Below are 26,253 nucleotides of genomic sequence, written 5' to 3'. Positions count from 1 at the left end.
ATATCTATGCTATTGTGTAGAAATGTGGGACAATAACTACAAAATTATGTGTCAGTTATGACAATACATAAATTGTTTAAAGAGAAGATTCAAACCCTTTATTTAAAAAAAAAAAAAAATATATATATATATCAATGATTTGGTGCATTTGCAAACTAAAATGATGCACAAAGCAAACTGTAACCTGCTACCCAAGAATATACAACACATCTTCTCAACAAAAGTGGAGAAATACTGCCTTTAGGAAAAAAAAAATACTTAAAACACATATGCCCAAACAAGACTTAAAACTTTTATCCCATCAATGTGGGGAATTCAATTATGGATTAAGAAGTCAAACAATGCACTAATATGATCCAGTTTAAATAAACTGTTCAAACTCAAAGTGTTTACCAAGTACAAGGAAGAAGAACATCTTGAACCTTCTGAAAAAATTAGACATAATATATCATCTATTATATATTCAGCAAAATGTGTGGATCCCGACTTATTAATACTTATTTTTGGGAACTGTATTGATTACCTTTTTTATTTGTTTGTGTTACACATGTTCGAAATAAACTAATGCTATACCATAACCACAAAGTGGCCATAAGGTTCTTGGTCTGACTAAGGTTCCTCTCCTCCGATCCCTCCGTTTAGACGGCCGGCCAGCTCTACAAAGAGTCCTGCTGGTAACAAACTTTTCCCTTTTAGGATGAGGGAGACCACTGTGCTCATTAGGCTCTTCAAAGCAGCAGACATTTTTCTGCACCCTTCCCCATATACACGCCTCGAGACAATCTTGTCTCAGAGGTCTAAAGATATTTCTGGCCATTTAAAAAAAAAAAAAAAAACATATTACTTGTTTCACGCATCTCAAATACAATCAGTGGAGAGTGCACCTGAGCTCAATTTTGGACGTAATGGCAAAGACTTTGTGAATTCATAAGTTTATTTTTATTACATTTGCAAACATTTGAAAATAAAATCATTCATGTTGTCATAATGGAGTCTTCTTTGTAAATTTTCAAATGTTTTTCTTAATTACATTTTGGAATAACACTATTGTAATAACTTGGAAAAAGTTTAGCACCGTGAATACTTTTCAGATAACTCGGGGATCGAACCAGGACCTTCGTATTGTGAGGCACATGCACTAACCCCTGTGTATTGACATATACTGTGAATGTAATCATAATAACACATTTGACCACAAGTATCTCAGAAATATTAGATTGGATATCATAAAAAGCTATGAGCAATAAGGCGCTCATTTTGACATAAGCAATTATTCTTGAAGGTTTTGACCAGTAGAGAAGCAAAACATGCTCATGATGTGACAGTAATACCATAATGCACATTCTATTAAACATCATTCAAACTCAAGAACTTTGTCATTTTATTTCTATAATAGTATCATTCTGAACATAAAAAATCCCTTGTTGTTCCTGGAGGTCATCATCAGTGTGTGAATGAGATACTTTTTCAGGTCCTTTCATGACAACGTGTCCCATTAATCATTGTGTGACTGCTTGAATGAGATAAGAATGTAAATGGGCTTTGAATACCTTGAAGGAAGAGTGTTGTACAAGTGAACTCCATTCATCAAATATAAAAAGCCCACATCAAATAACGTGATCCCATTACAAGTAAGGCGAAGTATGGCTTTAAAGATTCCTGTGTTAAACCCGCACGCAAGTTAGTCAATATGCAAACAGGTCACACAGGATTCTATACTGACCGGGGCAGAGTTGTCCAGTCTGCCTTGGGACCGCACTATGCGCCCCAGGACCTCCATGCCATCCGTGGTAATGTTCCCGGCCGCACTGATGCCTTTTTCTCCAACAGCGGCGCAGTCCAACACAACCTTCACTGCCGTCTTGCTGATGGTCACGTGCAGCTAAATAGAGAGGATGATTGAATGCATTAGTTTATCAAACTGGAGTGAAGCAGAACATTCCAGTATTTGCGTTGGTAATTGCTTAAAGGGCTAACACACACAGTATTTATAACACAGAAAACAATATTAATGTTCACATTGAAAGAAAAGGCTGTTCAAGAATTGTTGGATTAACAGAAAGTGAATTTATAAGCGATAAAGCCTTTGATAATAATATTGTAGGTTACTGTGCACAAGTATTAGGCTGATAAGATAAACCACAAGACAGCAGGTTGTTTTCTTTAAACAAACAAGTCCACTTCAGAAGAAATCTGGAAATCATATAAAAGAGAAGCACATGGTTTGTCTTTTTCTAAATTTAATTCATTCACAGCCAACGTCTCAGATTTTAACAGCATCACTTTGTGTTGTTTTAAAGCACCTCGTTTGTTTTGGTCTCACTTATCACTTTCCAGACATGAAACAAATTTGTTTTGGTTCTTCCAGTGAGAGTGATGCATTATCAGTTATATTGCACATCACATTTTTGAGGGGAGATATTTATTAACTCTGTTGCAAGACTCCATAACGCTTACTTATATTCCGGTTCTTTTTTAATCTATACAATTAACAAACAATGATAAGCAACACCAAAAAGTATAATTTGCAAAAAGCTGCAACAATAGAACTTCCGTTTGAAATGTGTGCAGTTTATTTGATAATTTAGCATATCCTCCTGAGACGCAGCATGTTTTGCATTTATTTTTGGTCTTTTTCTTTTGTTAGAGCAGTGGTCCCCAACCACCGGTCCGTGACGTATTTTCTACCGGGCCGCATAGAGACACTAAATAATTTATAACCGACCTAACATTTTCTCCTACTTAACTTTCGCTATTCCCACCAGACACACCAATAAGCTTGTTCATAGATGTATTATAAAACGCCTAATAGGAAGTCGCCATTTGCTATATTTGTTACATCATTGGTACATGGGACAATGCACATTAATGAACATATAAAATGTAAAGGTGCCAAATCGTAGCCAAAAGCTAGGTTCCATCTACAGTCCCCGGCAGGTTGATGACCTAAGATCAGGGCAGATCAGGAACAAAGTGACCATAGTAGTTAAAGTGCATAAGGCAGATGGAGAAGTGCTAAATTGTTGCATATAATAATTGTGCTGTAGGAAAAAAATACACATCACCTTTGGCCTAGTAAGCTAAAGTGCTGGTATTATTGCACATAGTCCTATTACACAAGTAGTTAGCAATAACGGATGTATTTACACATGGAAAATTGGACCAAAAAAGCTAACATTAGTGTATCTACTAGGGGTGTAACGGTACGTGTATTTATATTGAACCGTTTCGGTTCGGTTTGGAGGTGTACCGAACGAGTTTCCACACGGACATATTTAGTAGCGTACCGCACGTTGTGTAAACAATGCACACCGAGGCACAACACACGGCATGCTAGCAATGACCGGACTACGACAACATGCAAAAGTCAGAGCTGGAAGACCCTCCTGCCTCGTTAAGATCTCCCGTTTGGGAACATTTCGGCTTTGCGGTGCGATACAACAATGGACGACGAACGGCGGGCAAAGCGAAAGCGGTTTGCCAACATTGTTCAGCAGCAGTAGGGTATGCTTCTGGCAACACGTCAAACATGCTAACCCATTTTGAAGCTGCACCATCCCCAAGCCAGTGACGACTTAAACAAGTTGAAAAACTTATTCGGGTGTTACCATTTAGTGGTCAATTGTACGGAATATGTACTTTACTGTGCAATCTACTAATACAAGTCTCAATCAATCAAAAAAAGCACTTTATATGTAGAAAGGTTTTGTTAAGAAACCATTCTGAGCCTTATCTTATTTAGTTTTTATTTGATATATGTTGACCACATTAACCCTGGCAATGGACCCTGTGTGTATATGTATGTTATTGTTATGCTTAGCATTCATGACTGCCTGCTGTTGCACTGATCAGCCTAGTGGTGGCTCACATCCATCACACACAGAGCTATTTCTATTTTTGGGCAGAATTATTATAGTGTTCCCAATGTCAAAAGGATAAAGCCATTGTTTACAAATTTGGTAAATAAATAACCAAAAAATGTATATTTTGTTACTATACCGAAATAGAACCGAACCGTGACCTCTAAACCGAGGTACGTACCGAACCAAAATTGTTGTGTACCTTTACACCCTTAGTATCTACGTATGAAATATTGCACAAAATACGAATACATAACTTTTAGAATGGAAATAGTAATCCACAGAAATCTATTGGAACTAATGTCAAGTATTTCTAGCTTTCTTATATATATATCCATGATCTTGTCCTTGAATGTGATGTATCACCTATAACCCATCAGATACTAAAGCCAAAACAAAGTCTACTAATAGCAAAAATTAGCAAAAAAAAAAAGAGTCTATGGACAGCTTTTTTGCAAAGGGAAAAGGTCAGGGGCTCCCACTAATTGAATGTTATGGTGAGTTTTTTTATGTATTCATTTTTCATGCACTTATTTGCAATATCGATCTGCCACCTGTGGAAGGCCGGTCCGTGAAAATAATGCCTACGGTACATTAAACGGGTCCATGGTGCAAATAAGGTTGGGGACCCCTGTGTTAGAGTACACATTTTGTTTTTTGTCATGCAAAACACAAATGTCCACTGCAGAGGACACTGGTTACATCACAGATATAATCTACAACAAGTTAGTTCTCAAATCAAATCAAACCAACTTCATGCCCCACTTTGCAGCTAGACTTCATCCAAAACACAGCATTTCTTGACAATATTCCTTTTCCTGAGAGCATTAGAGATTTAAGATTCTACGTTTTAAAGTTTCAGAGCATGTGATGTGAGATGTCACGACTTGACTAATCGCATAACTGAATGTCAAGAAAATGTCACTTCACTTATATATGTTCTTCACTATATGTCTTTGCAGTTTGGCCTGTCTAAATCTACCCACCTCATTGCTTAAAACCAGAAAAACTGGATTTATGAGCATAATAATCGTGTCATACACGCCGTTGCTTGGAATGTTGGCACGTATTTGAAAAAAGCTGCAGCGATAAATACTGGGCCTATATCACAAAACAAGGCAGATTCATGGATAGAACACATTTCCAAAGATCTAATTTTCATGCTTACTGTATGTACACAAATTAGTAGGCTGTATAACATCCATTTTTTTTTATCATGAAACGGTTAACAGTAGATGTAAATTAAAGCCCCATTTAAGAACTTTCAGTTTTGGTTGATTTTGGCAGAGCGAGAGGACCAAAGCAGTAGTGTTTTGCCAGAAGAAGACTACATGTCCCATAATGACTAGCGCAAATAGCGCCATACTGACATGATGTCCGCTGTAATATTGGCACAAATAATACGCCTCTAATGGCTATGCTGATGTTAAATAGCAGATACTATCAAGAAATGATCTTGGATTGCGCTACAAACCTGACGCTACTACCAAGAATGTATCGGGGCGGATGCAGGTCCGAAGCAAAGAAAGTTGTAGTGAAACTATCAAGCTGGTGACTATTTATTGCTACAACGCAAATTTCCGATAGCTAACATGAACATTATCATTTTGATTTGAGCATCAAAAGTCACTCTCAAGTCCAGCAGGAAAAGATCCAAAGCAGCTTCGGTCTAAAATTCCTTGTCATTAAGCTCACGAGTGAAAGCCGGGGCAATGTTGATCCTTGACTGTCCTTTTACCCGGGTAAGCTCCATTTTTCTTTTTTGTCTCCTCAGACAAAAATGTTTGTTTTTTTGGTTGTTTTGTAGCTTTGGCCACGATGGCAGTAACTGCATATAGGCGTTCTTCTTCTTCTTTTTGTTTTCTGGCGACTTTTGTCTTTTTAACGAATGGGGAAATGGGGAGTGACGTTTGCCATAAAGGAAGTCAGTACATTTGTAAGTTTTTCTGTGATGCCTCCTCAATGTCGCCAAGTGCCAGCAAAAACGATACAGACCTCTCAGGCCATGACAGAGGTGTCATTAAACTACAGTTGTAAATCGATGTGTCTTCCCAAAAGTTATACAAATATTTTATAAAGGTTGAAAAGTTACTGAGTGCTTCTTTATGTTCAGATAATTACAAACCCCGTTTCCATGAGTTGGGAAATTGTGTTAGATGTAAATATAAACGGAATACAATGATTTGCATACCTTTTCAACCCATATTCAATTGAATGCACTACAAAGACAAGATATTTGATGTTCAAACTCATAAACTTTATTTTTTTTTGCAAATAATAATTAACTTAGAATTTCATGGCTGCAACATGTGCCAAAGTAGTTGGGAAAGGGCATGTTCACCACTGTGTTACATGGCCTTTCCTTTTAACAACACTCAGTAAACGTTTGGGAACTGAGGAGACACATTTTTTAAGCTTCTCAGGTGGAATTCTTTCCCATTCTTGCTTGATGTACAGCTTAAGTTGTTCAACAGTCCGGGGGTCTCCGTTGTGGTATTTTAGGCTTCATAATGCGCCACACATTTTCAATGGGGGACAGGTCTGGACTACAAGCAGGCCAGTCTAGTACCCGCACTTTTTTACTATGAAGCCACGTTGATGTAACACGTGGCTTGGCATTGTCTTGCTGAAATAAGCAGGGGCGTCCATGGTAACGTTGCTTCGATGGCAACATATGTTGCTCCAAAACCTGTATGTACCTTTCAGCATTAATGGCGCCTTCACAGATGTGTAAGTTACCCATGTCTTGGGCACTAATACACCCCCATACCATCACAGATGCTGGCTTTTCAACTTTGCGCCTATAACAATCCGGATGGTTCTTTTCCTCTTTGGTCCGGAGGACACGACGTCCACAGTTTCCAAAAACAATTTGAAATGTGGACTCGTCAGATCACAGAACACTTTTCCACTTTGTATCAGTCCATCTTAGATGAGCTCAGGCCCAGCGAAGCCGACTGTGTCTCTGGGTGTTGTTGATAAACGGTTTTCGCCTTGCATAGGAGAGTTTTAACTTGCACTTACAGATGTAGTGACCAACTGTAGTTACTGACAATGGGTTTCTGAAGTGTTCCTGAGCCCATGTGGTGATATCCTTTACACACTGATGTCGCTTGTTGATGCAGTACAGCCTGAGGGATCGAAGGTCACAGGCTTAGCTGCTTACGTGCAGTGATTTCTACAGATTCTCTGAACCCTTTGATGATATTACGGACCGTAGTTGGTGAAATCCCTAAATTCCTTGCAATAGCTGGTTGAGAAAGGTTTTTCTTAAACTGTTCAACAATTTGCTCTCGCATTTGTTGACAAAGTGGTGACCCTCGCCCCATTCTTGTTTGTGAATGACTGAGCATTTCATGGAATCTACTTTTATACCCAATCATGGCACCCACCTGTTCCCAATTTGCCTGTTCACCTGTGGGATGTTCCAAATAAGTGTTTGATGAGCATTCCTCAACTTTATCAGTATTTATTGCCACCTTTACCAACTTCTTTGTCACGTGTTGCTGGCATCAAATTCTAAAGTTAATGATTATTTGCAAAACATTTTTTTTTTATCAGTTTGAACATCAAATATGTTGACTTTGTAGCATATTCAACTGAATATGGGTTGAAAATGATTTTCAAATCATTGTATTTCGTTTATATTTACATCTAACACAATTTCCCAACTCATATGGAAACGGGGTTTGTACATGCATATTAATCACTAAAACCTAAATATGACTATTAAATACCATCACTGACTGTGAAACGGAGAGTCCTCCCCCACACAAAGCAAATATAAAAAATCTGTGAGAGCAGAGCTGCTTTTTTATTGCAAGGAGTTGCATCATCATACTATGCTTCTGGAGTCTAATCACACACTTATCACACACTTTATATATATATATATATATATATATATATATATATATATATATATATATATATATATATATATATATAACGATGAAATCCGGGAAACCTAAGAAATAGGTTTTTTTTCCCCCTGACCTAACGTGTGTGTGTGTATATATATATATATATATATATATATATATATATATATATATATATATATATATATATATATATATATATATATATATATATATATATATATATACACTTATATGTATCTAAATATACTGTATATACACACACATATATACATACACAGATACATACATATATATATACATACATATATATACATACATATATATGTATGTATAAATATACATATATATATATATATATATATATATATATATATATATATATATATATATATATATATATATATATATATATACACACACACACATATTTATAATGTGTGATACACTTTTTTACAGTACCTTAGGAGATTGCGCCTTTATAATATACCACTACATGTTACAAAAACAAAGATTCTATTCTATTCACTAATGCAAAGCAACATCCAGATGTTCAAAGTAATCCTGAAGTTTGGAAACATAACTTTTACTAATAACAGTTGCACAGTAGAAAGACTCACCTTGTGGAAGCTGCCATGGAAGAGTTTTCTTATTTGAGTTCCTTCAAAGGTGACAGTCTGAAAGTCTCCCTTGTAGTCATAGCAGAAGAACGTCAGAGTCTTCACATAGTCTGTAAAAGTTGGTAGTTGAGAGGAACACACACGTTGATAAATACCCTTAGGGGTCAACAGTATACTAAATATTTGTAAGCCAAAAAACATTCCTTTGACCAAAGCTTAGCACATCATCTGTCTACATTCTAATTTTCTTATGTGTTCATATATCTTCTCTTTAACTGTTGCAAACAGACAAGTAAATGTTTGGCAAAAGATAAAGGAAAGGAAAGAAAATTAATACAAACTTTAGTTCTTAGTTCAAATGTTGGTATATCTGGGTTTTTTTTGTTTTTATTCTGTATTCTCCTAAGACCCGGACTCTTGTATGGCATGTCTTTTTAATTTATTTGGGCTATTTGTGCTCTTTGGAACCCAATGAGTATAAAAACAAAAGCAGTTGAAAGTTGCCACCAGAACTTTTGGATGTGTTTTCAGCCAATTTGAATCTTACATGAGATGTGGCAAACTCTTTCTCCACCGCTATTTGGCAGTATAAGGTCTTCGTAAGTGGAAACCAGGATCTTGTCGAGAAAAATGTTGTATTGTGGGCTACACAACCAAAAATGTGATGTCCACATATGTGGACGCCAGGTCCTAGGGAGGTTAAATGGCACACACTATTGTAAAGCAGGATTGATTCTAGTTTAGGTTACGCTGGACCAGTTTTCTCTATTCAACATAAGAACAACATTAAGTCTCACCAGGAATGGATGAGTTGTTAACTTTACTTCCATGACAAAGTATTACATTAATCATTGTGCCCTTAGAGTGCCTAAAGGCAGAAAAGTGCTTTACGATTGAAGCTCTTTTTACTTTAGAGTAAAACATGTTGTATATTCAAAGAACCTTGAAATCTGATTGACACAACTTTATATATATAGTTGTGTTCAGATTACATTACATACACTCATTATGGACACGAATGACATATCAATTTAAGCGCTTAATGATTTTTTGTTTTTTACAGGTTGAATTGATTTCACTGTTCCACTGTTCTTAATCAGGGGTCTCCAACAATTTTCATCTCAGAGCTACTTTTATAAAATGAAGAGCTGCAATGAGTTTTCATTTCATAGCTTATTTCAACCAAAACAAAGGGGAAAAGCTTGTTTTGCCAGAACATTAACTAAACGTTGGTATCATAAGTCAAATGTTGTATTAGAAACAACAACAGCACAATGTGTTTATCTGCATCTTGTATTTTAGTATGCATTTATTTCTAGGTCAGTTTAAAAACAAATCAATATTATAACTTTTTTTGTGTTTTATTTATGCAACTGGCTGCATTTGAATTGTACATAAATTAGGAAGCATATTTATCTCTGCTATTTTGTGGACATTTGTCATGAAACATAAAAATAATGTCTGAATTGGACAGTTTTAAAAATAGTGAGAGTTCAAGCTAATTTTTTAATCTTTGGTGAGCTACTGAAAATCAACTGCCGAGCTACCGGTAGCTCAAGAGCTATTGGTTCTAACCCCTATGTTTTAAGTATTGGTCCATCAAATGAGGTAAAGGTACTTTGTTATTGTGCAATATTAACGATATTCAAATAATAACAGTAACTGGCACACTAACTGGCAACTAGTGTGCTAATCACTGGCTGAAAACTAACACACTATTCGCTATATGGCAACTGGCGCATTTATCGCTAGCTGACAACTAATGCGCTAGTCGCTATCTGACAACTAGCATGCCAATCCAGCTGACATCTAGGGCATTAATCGTTAGCTGGCAACTATAGCGCTAATCATTAGCTGGCAACTAGAGCACTACGCTAGCTGTCAACTAGTGTGCTAATTGCTAGCTGTAAAAAAGTTCACTAATTGCTAGTTGACAAGTAGCGTGCCAATCCAGCCGAAAACTAATATCTAGCTTGTAACTAGACGCTAATCGTTAGCTGGCAACTTAGAGTGCTAATTATTAGCCGCCAACTGCAGAACTAATCGCTAGCTGTCAACTAGCACGCTAATAGCTAACTGGCAACTAACGAGCCAATCGCTAGCAGACAGCTAGAGCACTAATTGCTATTTGTAAACTAGTGTGCTAATCGCTAGCTGACAAATAGTGTGCCAATCCAGTCGAAAACTAGGGCATTAATCGCTAGCTGGTAACTAGAGTGCTAATCGTTAGCTGGCAACTTGGAGCGCTAATTATTAGCTGCCAACTGCAGCGCTGATCGCTAGCTGTCAACTCGCACGCTAATAGCTAGCTAGCAACTAACGAGCCAATCGTTAGCAGACAACTAGATCATGCTGGGTTTATCCAGAGGCGCTGAGGCTGCAGAATACATCACACGTGTATATAATGAGACAATGACAAGGTGTAGACGCAACATCAATTGAAATAAACCCACTGTCCAAGATGAGTCCCACCAATGGCTCTTTGTCCTTATTGAGGATTTCCCACAATGAAAAGGGCTCTTGTGGAGTTTCGGGAAGCAAGCGGATCATCATCGAGATGGTGTAGTCAGAGGGTAAGCCTTCAGGGTGGAGGTATCTGGTACACATGTGAGAATGGGCGCACACACACACACAACACACACACACACACACACACACACACACACACACACACACACACACACACACACACACACACACACACACACACACACACACACACACACACACACACACACACACACACACGCACACACACACACACACACACACACACACACACACACATACACGCCACACAAAACAAGTTGACTGCGCCCTACAGGCATGTACCCACTAGGTGTGTTTTCTAAGTCACTTTTCTTTTGGAGAGTGTTCAGCTGCCTCAAACTGTCTCTGAGTGCTGCCTTCTTTTGATATTTGCAGCATCTAGCTTTTTGGGGGAGGGCTGCCTCTGAGCACATCAGGTTCAAATAATTTCAGCTTCTACTTGTCAGTGCTCGTACCACTGTCACTTCTAATAAAAAAAACCTGAATGCTCAATTTTAATGAGACTAAATTTAAAGCTGCTTAACAGAGCAGTTTGGAATTATTTGGACTGCAGGTGAATATTCCTGCTAAAAATGTTGCATGTATTTCAAAGTATATATATTTCTTTACAATGATGATTTGTCGATACCCTTCGAACCTGCACCTACAAACTTCACAGAGGTTTATTTCTCTGCTTCTTTTCCAGCATATTCAAATACTGCATCAACCAATCTTTTCAGGGCCAGATACTCTCTGAATTGAATACCAATTAATTACCGTCATTAGCGACATACAAGCAAGAACAAAAGGAATAATTTCAATTTAAATAAAGAGCCACAGTATTTATACTATTGTCCATATATAACGTGCATTGCATGTGTATGCATATATTATATACAATGAAAGACTGTATCTTCTTATGCTAAAACTAAGAATAAAGTGATATATGTATTCATGTATCTGCTTCTGTATGCTAGGTCTTTTTACAATTTCATCTATTTTCAGGAACTAGTCAGAAATGTTTTAGCTTATTAACAAATACAAGTCCAGTTTTTTAGAGCAGTGGCCTGGCCTGTGCTTTATGAAGTCAGAGTTCCAGATTCACATTGATATTGATTTCCATTTACTGGACTTACTGAGATTCCATCAGCTCTTAGGGAAGCCAGAAGGAAAAGTGGTCCCTCGTTCAAATGAGGTGTCAGATAAAACCAACTGAGCTAAAACAAAATGAGACCACTTCAAGTGGATTTGGCTCTGATGGGGCCTACAGCAAGTCATTATTCACTGGCAACACAAGGCAACATGCACCTGGACCTGTTTTTTCCATTCAGTAGCCTTCTTTAGTACTGCAGGTGGTCCTCGGGTTTCAAACACGCAATTACTTAAGGTGCTCATTTTATGATTTTTTTTCTACATTTCATACATTTCCTTGTAGTCTACATAACATGTAATAGAGTTGTTTTGGTCAAAATTTCGCATAGAATATGTTTTACAAACCATCTTCAAGCCGCTTTCTGACCTTCTCTTCAGGATGCTCTGTTTTTTGGACAGTATTATTTACGTGCCTCCACTTCGACTGCGTATTATATTGATATTATCACAATATATTATTTAGAATGTAAATAATGAAAGAACCATTTTGAAATGGGTTATAAAAGCTCATAATTTGGCTGCTGACGTATGCAGTAATATACTGTTATTTACCATTGTATTATTTTGTTACAGCTATTATTTTTATTGCAAATCAACCGGTAATAGATGGTTTCTTTCTTATTTGACATGGTTCTATCAAAACCTTTGTTAAAATGTAATAAGCACTTGTTCTTTGGTTGCTTGGATACTTTACATTAGTTTTAGGCGATATTTCAAATTTGGGTATGCAATACCAAATAGTTACAGGGGTGGTATGGTCATACCAACACTGATACTGATACTTCAAACAAAACTAAAAAAAAAGACAAAAACACAGAATGGCAGTGTAACAATGTCAATTAAATGTTTTCATTATTTCCTACGATTGGCTCTGATTTAAATCCTTGGTCTTTTTCCGTTAAATCCCATGTGCAGGGACTTATTTCCGGGATGTGTAAACAATAACAAAAACGACAATAGATTTTTTATAATAAAAAATGTCGATTTGACCGCTGTAGTGTCGACCATATACAGTACTGATACTATAGGTGGTCTCGTTACTGTCGAAATTTTTATCGATCCGTCCACATTTGTTTACATTCAAGAGCTCTAGTTTGTGGTTAGCGTATCCTCCTACATTGTGTAGTGTAGCATTTTTAACTATTCCTCGTTGTCCTGAGATGATATTTGAAAGAAACAATTTATTTGCCGCCATGAAGGCAAGTATTGCTGACTTGAAGTGGCTTTACACAATAGAGAGACATTAGCTTCTAGCAAGAATGCTACAGTGCGTTGAAGACACGTTTGTTTGCTTGTCGTGGTAAAGTTTGCAGGACACAGCTGGGATGTCATCAACATGCATTATCACGATATAACGACTGCACTTTTGTATTAAAAGATCTATCGTCGGCCAGATTAATATAATTTATATTGTCGATTTCGCGCAATCCCAATCGCTGACATGAATAAATGCTGTAGTTCGAAACAAAAAGATTGTCCTGCTTATGAAGTCAAGAGAGTGAAACCAAGCGGAGAGGCAAAGTACAGACTAAATCTTTTGTCTTGACTCACTTTGTGGGTTGTGACACCATGGCATCGCGGTGTAACCTGTAACAGGGGTAGCTGTTGAATGAGCCTGGCTCGAGAGAAACCCCAGCTAAAGTGCTGTACTCCTTCTCCACCAGGCCAAACTTCTCCATCATTCGAAAACCTGCAGGAGACAGAGCCTCATCAAATCTTCATCGGTGTAATATGTATAATTTTATGTAGTCTGTACGTGTCCCCTCTTACCAGCCATGGTGTTTCCACTCATCATCATAGATGGACACGCTTAAAGCAGCAGAGGAATGATTTAGTAAGACCCTCAAACTCTGTTATGTTTTCAACACAAGGTAGGGTTACTTACTGGCAGTGGCGGCCTCACAGACAAAAGTAATGAGCTGCTCCTCGATTTTCTTCACAGCATCCAAATCGTCCACGAAGAAGACATGCCTATCGTTAGGCTTACTGGCGATGTTGACTAGTTCTCCGTAATCTGCATCCGCAAAGCCGATTGCAAAGATGATGTATCCTGGGAATAGGATTATATGGTAAATTAGAGTGATAGGTGTTTTTCCTCAGCAGGTTGAGTACTCTGATAGTGGATAAAAAGCGCTTTTTTGAAGCCACGCATAAGTTAAATGTCATTACAAACACACATGCAGCCAGAAATCATCCATATGAAGGCGTAATGTGGATAATGAGGAGTTGGGGATGGAAACAACATCCACAAGCCTCCAGTATCAACAATTGATACACAGCAGTACATTTTTAAAATTTTAAATGCAAACACTGGTCATTTCTGATTACATCAACAAAATACAAACCCTCCATCTGCATTTCCTTGGACACTTTATTCACGTCATCTTGAGAACGTCCATCAGTAAGAACAACTAGGACTTTGGGTACCCCCCTCCTGGCTCCAGCATCTGAGGTGAAAATGGACTCCTTTACATGTTTGATGGCTCGACCTGACAAAAGGACAAAATAAATAAATTTGAATTCATGATAATATATCACATGTCGAATAAACCATGCTTACTTAACGATTTTGAACAATATCGGTTAACCAACAAATAATCAGCACATAACAAACCAACCACAACTATATTAATACTAGCGGTGTAACGGTACGTGTTTTGTATTGAACCGTTTCGGTACGGGGGTTTCGGTTCGGTACGGGGGTTTTCCGAACGAGTTTCTAAGCTAAAGTCTTAACAAGCTGCTTTGCTTCTTCTGCCTCTGTCTCAGCACCCAGCATTGTCCCACCCACACAACCATCTGATTGGTTACACAAAAAGCGGTAACAGCCAATCAGCAGTGCATATTCAAAGCGGTAACAGCCAATCAGCAGTGCGTATTCAGAGCGCATGAAGTCAATGCTTCAGCGTCGAGCAGATAGGTGTTTAGCAGGTGAGCATCAGGCAGCGGACTCTCCCCAAATTAAAATAAACACCTCCCAGTCAACTACTAGTAACATCACTATGAGCCCGTTGACCTTCTAGAAACTTAAACTGCAGCTCAGCTCGCTCGCAGTCCTGGCTTGAGGTGAAGGCTAATTAGCTTTTAGCGTAACGTTAGCTCATTTTGCGGTGTGTGTGTGCGTGTGCCTGTGTGTGTGTGCGTGTGCATGTGTGTGTGTGTAGTCTCTTCTATTGCTATTGTACTATTTTTTCAGCTATAGTTACATTAAACATTAGTAATGGAGCAGCCTAGTTTTGAATGACAGGGTCCCTGCTATCACATGTTGATAAAAATATAACATTTACATAATAAAAATCAACTACAGGCTTCCCAAATGCTGTAATAAATTAAGCATGATGAGTTGACTTGAAACTGTTTAATGTTGCACTTTTTATATGTAGAAGAAAAGTTTTGTCATTTTATTTAATCTGAGCAACAACTTGAGGCAGTTTAATGTTGATTAATGTGTGTAGAATTATTATAGTGTTCCCAATGTCAAATGGATAAAGCCATTGTTTACACATTTGGTAAATAAATAGCCAAAAAATTTATATTTTGTTGTTTTCTTACTGTACCGAAAATGAACTGAACCGTGACCTCTGAACCGAGGTACATACCGAACCAAAATTTTTGTGTTCCGTTACACCCCTAATTAATACAATTGTACACTGTAACATTGTTCAACCACTAATTACATGAAAACACTTCTCTTCCATCATGGAAGTGAATGTTTGGGACCCTCTACGCAATTTAAATCATTTACAAATTAGAACAACAAGTCAATTTAATTCCTTCACTCGGGCATTAATGAAATACACTTCGGAGCCTGCCGGTAATATTTGCATGGAAAATAAGAGACCAACAAAGTCTGCAGCCAGTCGAGTTGAGGGCAGAGTTCCCATTTCCATTTAGAATAATTGTATTTAAATCAGCTCCTAATGTTTACAGATAAGGATGCCCCAGACAAAATAAAGTCACAAAGGTTGAAAGTCAATGAACTTTAAAAAGTGGAATCTCAGCAAACCTTACCAATGAATACAATTAATCAGGACACCTTTGAACATTTCCAAGAACCTGCTACAAGACAGAACCTTCAAATTATGACAACGATTGATCAAAATATGGCATTTTCTCAATCACAATTATTGATATTTGTTTGATATTTGATGTTTTGTCACTTAAAGGGGAACTGCACTTTTTGTTTTACTTTTGCCTACTGTTCCCAATCATTATGAGAGACATGAACATACATGTCTTTTTTTTTAGAATTTTGAATACGATAAAAAAGATGATGTGGATAATGGGAGTCAGCATTGTAGCCTAGAAAGCCCTCTACAATAACTTAAAAAAATCCCCCAACAACATTTTATATACACACTGTAAGTACATACATTATATAGTAAAAGACACCTCCATAACAATATGTAATATGTTTAACATTTACTTATTTCCACAGCAACGCACGTCCGACTTCCGGCAACAAATGTGTTTTTCCTATTTCAGGAAACAAAAGTGTGTCTACTCTAATCAAGGCAGTTGGGTATTAGAATAATTATGTATAAGTTATCACACAACTCTTATGCTTAAAGGCCATTGCTGTAGTTATTATTAATTGTGCTGAAGTTGTACTTTTCTATCTGTGCAAAGGGACAACTTGCAATCTTGGATTGCGAGTCGTCTCGTATCAGTGTTTGTGTCCAGACCCGGCCTGCTGACTGCCGAGGACGAACATCGAGTACCTTGACGCAGGCAAAGCAGAGACAGGGCGATATCACGACTGTCAGCACATTTCCATTTCTGAATAATTATATATTGTGTCAAACGGTGGCTGCCGAAATTACCCCCCTTCCTTCAGAAGCAGCCTCAGTGATGTAACCAGGGACCTCCCAAATAAATAGTGGAGCATGTGGGCTGTGCCTTATGCCGTAGGTTGGAACTGTAACTGAGTGTACAGCCCAATACGTCTCTCCTCATTGAGCAAAATTTAACTCTGTCTCTGCATGATTCCTTGCTTCTTGTCTGTTTAATAAATGTCATCAGTGTTTGAACCTGGCATTGGGTAACAGACAACAAAAATTACTATTTATGAACAAATGAGGATTCACAACCGTATCTTTTTGAAGCTAAATATACAGGGGGTGAACTGCTGCTTCAAGAAGTGAGCACAAACAGAGGGTGAAACGTTGGAGCAGACGGAAGCCGAGACAGGGAGGTCGGGGTGACTTAACGCTGCAAATGTGGACTTGAAGCCAAACTATGCCGACATAAATGGAGTGCTTGACATAACTAAACCTGAAAAAAATGTCCCCAGCCAGCTTGACCAAACGGACAACTGTCCATCAAGTGAGTCACTATAATAGAGCATGGTACATGCAGCACATCATGTTTGTTATTGCAACTACAGTATGTACGCTGCAGAGCTAGCTGTGTAAAAAAACAAACATGAAATGTGGGCTACTACTTTACAGATACTGTAATATGATTGTTCATGTTTTTCCAGTCAGTACAGATTGGTGTCCTATCGCATTGTGTTGTGTATTACAAATGCAAAATCGATTCAGCTGTTGACGCAGTAGCTAGCTTACAGCTAATACTGTAGCCCCAGGTTAGAGCAGAAGAGAAAGAGCAGGCACTGAACTAGGCGGGTTACATTTACAACGATAACTATAGTAAAAACATATTGCACATCATAAGAGACTAAACGTAACTGTTCCTTAATGTCAATGTGGAATAAATTGCATATGGCAGTGCCCGCGCCTTTAGGTATATGACCTGACACCATATAGCCCTCACTCCTGCACATTTAAAACATATAAACCGGTGTTTGTAACACTAGGCACGCAATGAACTATGAATTTGCACCTGTTCGATATATCAATTCATTATTATGTACCCTATTTTCAGTACTATAAGCTTCACTTTTTTCCCACGCTGTGAACCCTGTGCCGTATACAATGCTGCTGCTAATTTACTGTATGTCACATCAGACCAATACAAATGCCGACCGGGTCACGGTGGCCCCATTAAAGTGTTTGTAATAAAGGGATCATATCATGATTTTTTTCGAAATTTAAAACAACTCCTTGTGGTCCACATAATATGTAATGGTGGTTGTTTGGTGAAAAATCTGTTAGAATAATGATGTATAAGTTATCACACAACTCTTATGCTTAAAGGCCGTTGCTATAATTATTAACTATTGTGCTCTTTTCTGCTTCGTGCAAGGGCACACAACTTGTTATCTTCCACGACATATGAGGGGTGGCCTCGCCGCAGATGTTTTCTTTGTTTTAGCCCGCTAACAGCCAAGGACGTACCAGGACCTCAATGAAGATAAGGCGACAGCACGCAGACGAAGCAGACACAAGGCAATTACAAGGTCCCCAGCACATTCCGTCACGTATTGTGTGTACTGGAGCTGCTTTGCATAATGTGTGACCACTCCCTTTAGAGGCAGCCTCAGTGATGTTAACTAGGGAACTCCTGAATAAATAGAGGAGCGCGGGGGCTGTACCTTAGAGCATTGTGGGAGACTGTAACTGAGTGTGCAGCCCCAAACGTTTCTCCTAATAAGTAAGATTGGACTCTCTCTCTGCCTGATTCCTTCTTCTTGTCTTGTGTAATAGATAGTTCGGTGTTTGAACCTGACAAAATCTGCATGGATTTTTTTTTTACAGACCTATTTTCTAGCCACTTTTTTGCTCCCTTTCAAAACAGTTGGTCTTGAGAGGCGGAGTTGTGAGAAAATGAACTTTTCCTTACCACATGCTCTCACGCTGAGTGAGCCTTTGCCCCCGCCTTGCTTTTATTTTGCACTATGGACATTGGTAACCGCCACCAGCTGCCACCTGTTTTGGATGACTCTCACCACAACACGACATCCCAGACGACCTAGAGAGACCAGCGTGCTCACCGTGGTTTGTTGTCGGCACCAAGGAAGGAGACAAAGTTGTCGCCAGACGAGAGAGAGAGAGGAACATAGCATGGCTGACGTACAGGTCTGAAAATATACGCTGGCTAAAACTTCTACCGAGTTTAACTTTCTAATGCTAAATCCTGGATGTATACCATGTATATATATATACAATAAAATACTTTTCTATTCTATATAATGTAAATAACTACATTGCACAGCTGTTTCGAGTTGTAAACAGAGCCGATACAGTAAGCTACGCTACTAGCTACATCGCGGACGTAATAATAGATTATATTACTTACTCATTCATTATCAAACACAGTAGGCACTAACCCAATTAAATGTAGTTTTTAGGAAATCATTCTTTATTTTGCCGCAGGACGGTGACGCTACTGTCTTACATTAAAAAGCTAAACTAGCTACGTATCATTCACACATTTCTAACCTACTGTTGATACTTACAGTTTCATTGTCTCCTCCAATGCCATAAAGAGTAGGCACTGACTCCGCCATAAAAATAGCTTCTGGGAAAATCCATTTTTATATTGCTGCAGGTTCGTGAAGTAGGAATCTTCAAAGTTGTTTGCACACACGAAGAGCTACTTCTTCCGAGTTGAAGGCACATTACCGCAAAACAAAACATTTTGCGAAGCACTTCTTACTTTTCCAGATGAGACTAGAGATTTGAATACTGTCCTGTTTTAGGTTATAGTTAAAGTTAAAGTCCCATTTAACCCCCAATTCCTACCCTTGATGCTGAGTGCCAAGCAGGGAGGCAATGGGTCCCATTTATGGGTCCCACTTTTTGTAGCCTTTGGTATGACTCGGCCGGGGTTTAAACTCACGACCTTCCAGTCTCAGGGTGGACACTCTAACCACAAAGCCACTGAGCTGTATTACAACCCATAACAGAGCATTTTCGTTCTTCGGGACGTATCTTGGGCGTGTTGTCATGCGGACTACATATGTTGCTATGTGAAATAAAAATGTCGGACGCGCGCAAGGCAGTTTGTGTAGATTTATACCATATATGGATATTCCGCTGACGTTGTTCCCAATTTGTGACGTCACCAATTGTGCACATTCCTAACAGCTTGTTTGGCTGAAGTAGAAAAGGAAGGCAAAATTGTTTTATAAATATCTCCGCAATGCTTCCACAGTTTGATTTCAAATGTTCAGGACTTATGCAGATCCCAGATGCACAACATCAGGTACCAAAATGTAAGAAAATAATTTTTGCATGATAGGGGCCCTTTAAATCAAACATACTCACACAATCATTCAGTCAGCCACTTAGCATGTTATTGACTCACCTTTGCCATGGTGAAGAAACAACGAAATGCATACGAACAGCCTCAAAGCCAAAGACGATCACCCCGGCCATCGACAAAAGTAATCAGCGGAACGGAAATCCACCACCACTAACGGGCCCCCTGGCAGGACGGGCGACTAATTACGGTAATTATATATAAAATACATTTTTGGGGTAAAAAAAAATCTTAACAGGTGCGCACACCTTCCTTAATTGTCCCTTCATGAATTTACGCACATACTGTACACCAGGACATGTTCTAGGTTGGCTACTGTATATATGTAGCCAGTCAAGAAATAAATGTAGTCACACTGTTTTTTTGTTTTTTTCACGTACACCCTATGACAATTGGCTTACCACAATTTGGGAACCGAGTATATATAGTAAAAATTATGAATCTGTTCTTACTACTTTGATTGATTGGCTAATTATGAAGACATTTGTTTGAGCGCCGTCATTTCTCACTTACTGCCCACAGCCCACTCTGATTAGTATTTATAGTTCACGGCGCTCCATGTGACCTTTTTATAATGACATGAACAATTGCGAAAATCTATCCACACAAGTGCCCCTGTCAATTAACACTTTATTTTCTAATGCTTCTTGTGTTTTTACTGGAGTGTCCGTATTATTTCTGGAAGCATAGCTACAGTAAGTTTCAGGGTTTTTATTTTTGGCTGGAACTAAAAGACAAATAAATCAGCTTGAACCTCCAAATATATTCTAAGTCCTACCCTATAGGCCAGGGGTGGGCAATTAATTTTTACCGGGGGCCGCATGAGCTACCCGAGCACTGCTGGAGGGCCACATCGACAATATTTCAATTAAATTTTGCTCAATATTATTTTGGATATATACCGTAAGATAAATAATAATAATAATAATAATAATAATAGTAATACTTCAACATAGTGTGTGTAACAGCATTCCATTACTAATATATATAAATTAACATTAATAATAAATGACAGTAAAATAAGCACACGTATGACTGAGGAGTCATAGTGTAACTTTGTGTGGTGTTTGAGTTGTCCGACTTTTTGTGTGGCCTTAAACGCACCAGTGGTTTAGTGCTATGCGTGTTGGTGACAGATGACAAGTTGGTTTTGGCCTGGTTTGTACGGCAGAAAATGACTAGTTTTTCGAGTTAGAATTGTTTTACTCATGTTTTTGGTGTGGTTATGTCCGAATATAAACAGTTTTGTTCAATAAAGTGATCGATATAATTCCTGTCCTCGAAGCATCTCGATAGACGTTACAATAATTGAACGGTGTTCAATTGAACGGTGTTGACGAACACCATTAGGGCCGCTTGTTGTCACTGTCACTCAAAGTTGCATTGCAAAATTCCATAGAATAAATATGTTTATTTTGTTTATAATTCAGATGGGATTTGATTTGGTGCGCGGCATATACTTGCTGCGCGCAGCAGACGCTTGAACAGTGCGCAATTGCGCAGGCACGCACCTTAGGTGAGGGGACGTTGCTTTGCAGTTCATGTGTTGTTGAAAACACGCCATTCCTCATCAACTTTTCTCTTTTTGGCGTCTCGGGTGTAAACCGTGCATCACTTGTCGCTGCATGTGCACCTTCACTCGCAGGTTACACACGGACACACGCCCATAAATAATACTTTTCAAAATAAAAGCAGCACAGTTGTATTGCGCGCAGGACATAGATGTTTTTTCAACTTTATTTTGTAATTGCAGTTGTTCACATTCACTCACAATCACGCATACGTCCACACGGAAGTAATACAAATAACGATTTTCAAAACAAAAGCAGCACCGTTGTATTGCACACTCGACATAGACACTTTTTTAAATTTATTTTGTAATTTATAATTGGCCTCACGCGGGCCGGACAGGGACGCACAAAGGGCCGGATGTGGCCCGCGGGCCGCAGAATGCCCAGGTCTGCTATAGGCTCAAGTACTGAGTAACTGATGAGTAACTGTTCGTTTAACGATGACGGCAACAAATAATGCACAAAAACATAAAAATAGCAATGAGCAAATTCAGAGCCAGGAATATCTCTTAAGCAACTAAAACAATAATATATATTAAATAATAATACATTAACATAAAAAAAAATTAAGGCAAATTGAGCCACAATAACTTAGCAACACCATAGGCTCAGTAGGCAGAGATTACAAAGGAAAATAACAAAGCCTTTATGCAAACCATAAACAGATAGGTGTGGGCTGCACCTGGGAACACACTGTGCACTTCAAATTGGTGTTTTTATGCATGCGTGAGTGTGTGTGCGACTGTGCGTGTCTATGAGGCTGCAGTGCGTTAATAAATGTCCCCACACATTTGACAGTGATTCATAGCAGGGAAGCTAACATCAGCCTACGGTGACAGCCAAAATATCTACTAACGTTACTTACCGCGATGTGCTTCCTCAAATTTGACGTTGAGTTCATGTAAGCTTAAGCATGTTGTTGTTTTGCCGCTGAAACTTTATGTTTCCAGGCGGTCACTTGACCACCTGCTCTGTTTGATTGGTGAAATGGAGTCAAACGTCACCAGTGACTGCATTTCATTGGTGAAACGGAGTCAAACGTCACCAGTGACTGTATTTGATTGGTGAAACACAGGCATGTGATAGATCCTACTTTGAAGGTCTGTCTGACATACCAAAACAAACAAAGCGTGCATTAACAGATCGATAACAATCAGTGGCGAGTAGCGAGCTGAATGTAGATAAATGGAGCGGAGTAAAAGTAGCGTTTATTCTCTATAAATATACTCAAGTAAAAGTAAAAGTATGTTGCATTAAAACTACTCTTAGAAGTACAATTTATCCCAAAAGTTACTCAAGTGGATGTAACGGAGTAAATGTAGTGTGTTACTACCCACCTCTGCCTATAGGATATGGTAAATCATGATAAGTTAATAAACCACACGATTTTCCAATAAAACTAGTCAAAAATGTTTGTAATAATAATTAAAATGTTGAAAATAATAACAATAATAATAGTTATTATTAGTAAATAAAAAATATTAATGACTTTGATAATAATTATGAGGACATTTGTAGAGAAACGGTATGGCAATTTCTAATAAGAAAAACAATGTTTACTAAATGTTTCAATAGAAAAACTATTCCCCAGAGTTGTTTTTTTTTGCTGAAAACAAAACAATAATTAAATATATATGTGGTTTGTATCTGCATGTTTATTTATAGAACACAATTCGTACTGAAGGCAATTCAAAGTGCTTTACAGATGCATAAAATGACCATTGGATAGCAAAAAAAGTATACAATGTTATTATTTTATACCACTTAAGTTTGAGTTCATGTTATAAAAATGAATAATAACAGTCCTTAGAGTAAGGGCTGCATGTTTTGACACATTTTCATATTTCTACATGAAGGGGCAGAAATGTCTGAAATATAAGAAGTCACAACAATAAATTTAATTTTTTGGCAATAATGATCAAATAAAAAATTTACTCCACAGAAATCCTCATTTCTCAATCTATAGAATATTATAGGTGGTCATTGTTATTAAAGCATTGTACTGTAATATACTTTAGATAGCATCAGAGTACTGTATATGTATTGAATAAAATACATGGTCTGAAAATCCTATGGAGTGTCGCCAAATGATTTCTCCCAAAGAGAGTAAGCGCTTTTCTCCCTTTCACTCACTCACTCCAGTGACCTGGTAAGAAAATATGTGTCTCAAAGGATGGCCAAGTTGGCAAACAAAAGAGGACTATATTTCAACATAACAGTGATTAATGAAGCAGTCATCAAACAACTGTCAGACAACTAAGTAATCATTTGATAATGAAAATGTGTTTTTTATTTTGTCTTAAAAAATGCTTTTGTAAAATTGAGTTTTGAAAAAGAAGGGATGTCTTATATTCAGAGATGTCTAATATTTGGGTCAATATGGTAAGAATTTAAATCCTGTATTACAGTACGATTGATGTGACAAAGCTTTATTTTGTGAGACTGAATGTTCTTAATGAACATAACGCTAGTCTGGCCCTATACGCTTCATTGCTAATTAAGTATGGCCCAATTAAAAAAGCAGGCCCTACCTTTCATTAGAACAAAAGTCCCTGAATCCAGGCGACGATCCGGATTACAACTTTTATCCATAGGGAATTTATTTTTTTGAAATGCCGTGAATCCTCTTCTCAGTAGAGATGTATACCGAGTACCCATATTTTTAGGTACTGGTTCCTAATTGGGTCGGTCCATTCACCGTTAAAATTCTGGACTAATGATACGGCTATTGGTACTTTTTTTTAAGCTGACTGTCGTAACTATGACACGTCTAAGCTTTTACATTCATTCAGGTGCCGCTGCAAAACATAAACAAGCCAATCAGAGTCGAACCCCTTCCGGTAAAGCGGTATGCTAAAGTAAACACAACTACAAATTTACATGCCATCGAAATCGCGGACGGAATCAGTGTTGGCTAAAAACAGGATACGTCCCCAGCCAGTTGCGGAAATTGCCGTAATGTGACTGAAATGCTGTCATTGAGAGGAAAAGGGGAATCAACACTCACCTCCATGGAGCCGACACACGACAGCACTACACGGTGCACCCAAGACTAAAAAAGCAGGTGTTGATAAAAGACTTACATGCAAAAGAAGGTTAACTTAATGCCAAAAAGACTGCAATAAAGATGCATTTTTTTAACATCTCTAATTACACCAATTAAACATTGTACCGATAAGAGTATCGGTAAATACGGGTATCGATAACGAATATCGATAATGGTATCGTATCGATTAAATCCAAACAATATACATCCTTACTTGTCAGTCTTCTACTCTCGTTGTCTTTGTAGTTGGAGGGCAGCTAGCATACACATACCAGAACAGTGGTTCTTAACCTGGGTTCGATCGAACCCTAGGGGTTCGGTGAGTCGGGCTCAGGGGTTCAGCGGAAGTCAAGACACCCCCGACTCATCGTGTAAATAAAAACTTCTCTTTTTTGGCGCATTACGGATACAACAACAGCAGAAGTCACACTGATTTGCAGGTGTGTAATTTGTTGTGAGTTTATGCACTGTGTTGGTTTTGTTCTTTGAACAAGGTGATGTTCATGCACGGTTCATTTTGTGCACCAGTAATAAAACATGGTAACACTTTAGTATGGGGAACATATTCACCATTAATTAGTTGCTTATTAACATGCAAATTAGTAACATATTGGCTCTTAACTAGTCATTATTAATTACTTATTAATGCCTTATTCGGCATGACCTTATTATAACCCTAACCCTCTAACCCTGGCCCTAACCCTCTAACCCTAACCCTAACCCAAACCCTAACCCTAACCAAATAACTCTAAATTAAGTTTTTGTTACTTAGAATATGTTCCCAGAGTGTCCAAAAAACTCTAAATTAAGTCTTTGTTACTTAGAATATGTTCCCCATACTAAAGTGTCACCAAAAACATATACCGTAATTTCCGGACTATAAGCCGCACCTGACTATAAGCCGCACCAGCTAAATTTAGGGGAAAATACAGATTGCTCCATATATAAGCCGCACCCGACTTGTTCTGAAGGTTTGCATATTTCTGTAAAATGTCCGTTTTAGTTCTATATATAGATCATTTCTGTTAAGGGATTATTATTATTATTTATTTCCATTTCATATGTGTTGTTTAGGAAGGTGAAATGTATTATCTTTAGATTGTTTAACCGTTGCTACGGTTACGGTTGCCATGGTTACGGGCACTTCCGTTTCCGCCGGCAGGTAAAAAAAGTGTTTAAAAGGAGCTCCAGCATTGACAGGCGGCGGAGCGTTGGTAATACTACCCGGAGATAGACTTCACCACAGTTGCAGATCAGATAAGTAACTAGTACTCTAAGCGTTGTATTTAAGTTTGTTATAAGTGACAGTTAAGTGCCAGTGCACTAGTTTAAGTTTAAAGACGTTTTGGGCGCTTCACGTTGCCAGTAGGAGGTGAAGCGCATGCTAACCGCTAGTTAGCTCACCGCAGCTCGCACCTGTGTTTGTTG

At 38.1% G+C, this 26,253-nt stretch overlaps 1 protein-coding gene across 1 annotated transcript in view; it reads right to left on the bottom strand.

The window, feature by feature from the left end:
* LOC133659647 (collagen alpha-1(XIV) chain-like) overlaps positions 1 to 26,253 on the bottom strand; it is a 324,062-nt gene that overhangs the window by 24,919 nt on the left and 272,890 nt on the right. The window contains exons 29-35 of the mRNA XM_062062231.1: positions 14,388 to 14,531; positions 13,928 to 14,092; positions 13,813 to 13,851; positions 13,594 to 13,732; positions 10,815 to 10,957; positions 8,362 to 8,471; positions 1,724 to 1,882 (exon numbers count right to left, since the gene is read on the bottom strand). Of these exons, the coding sequence (XP_061918215.1) occupies positions 1,724 to 1,882; positions 8,362 to 8,471; positions 10,815 to 10,957; positions 13,594 to 13,732; positions 13,813 to 13,851; positions 13,928 to 14,092; positions 14,388 to 14,531 (899 nt within the window). The remainder of the gene's footprint in view (positions 1 to 1,723; positions 1,883 to 8,361; positions 8,472 to 10,814; positions 10,958 to 13,593; positions 13,733 to 13,812; positions 13,852 to 13,927; positions 14,093 to 14,387; positions 14,532 to 26,253) is intronic.

This window comes from Entelurus aequoreus, linkage group LG11 (genome assembly GCF_033978785.1).
Source record: "Entelurus aequoreus isolate RoL-2023_Sb linkage group LG11, RoL_Eaeq_v1.1, whole genome shotgun sequence".
NCBI lineage: Eukaryota > Metazoa > Chordata > Actinopteri > Syngnathiformes > Syngnathidae > Entelurus > Entelurus aequoreus.
The sequence above is the reverse complement of the archived record's forward strand: the minus strand, read 5'-3'. Positions and strand labels throughout refer to the sequence as shown.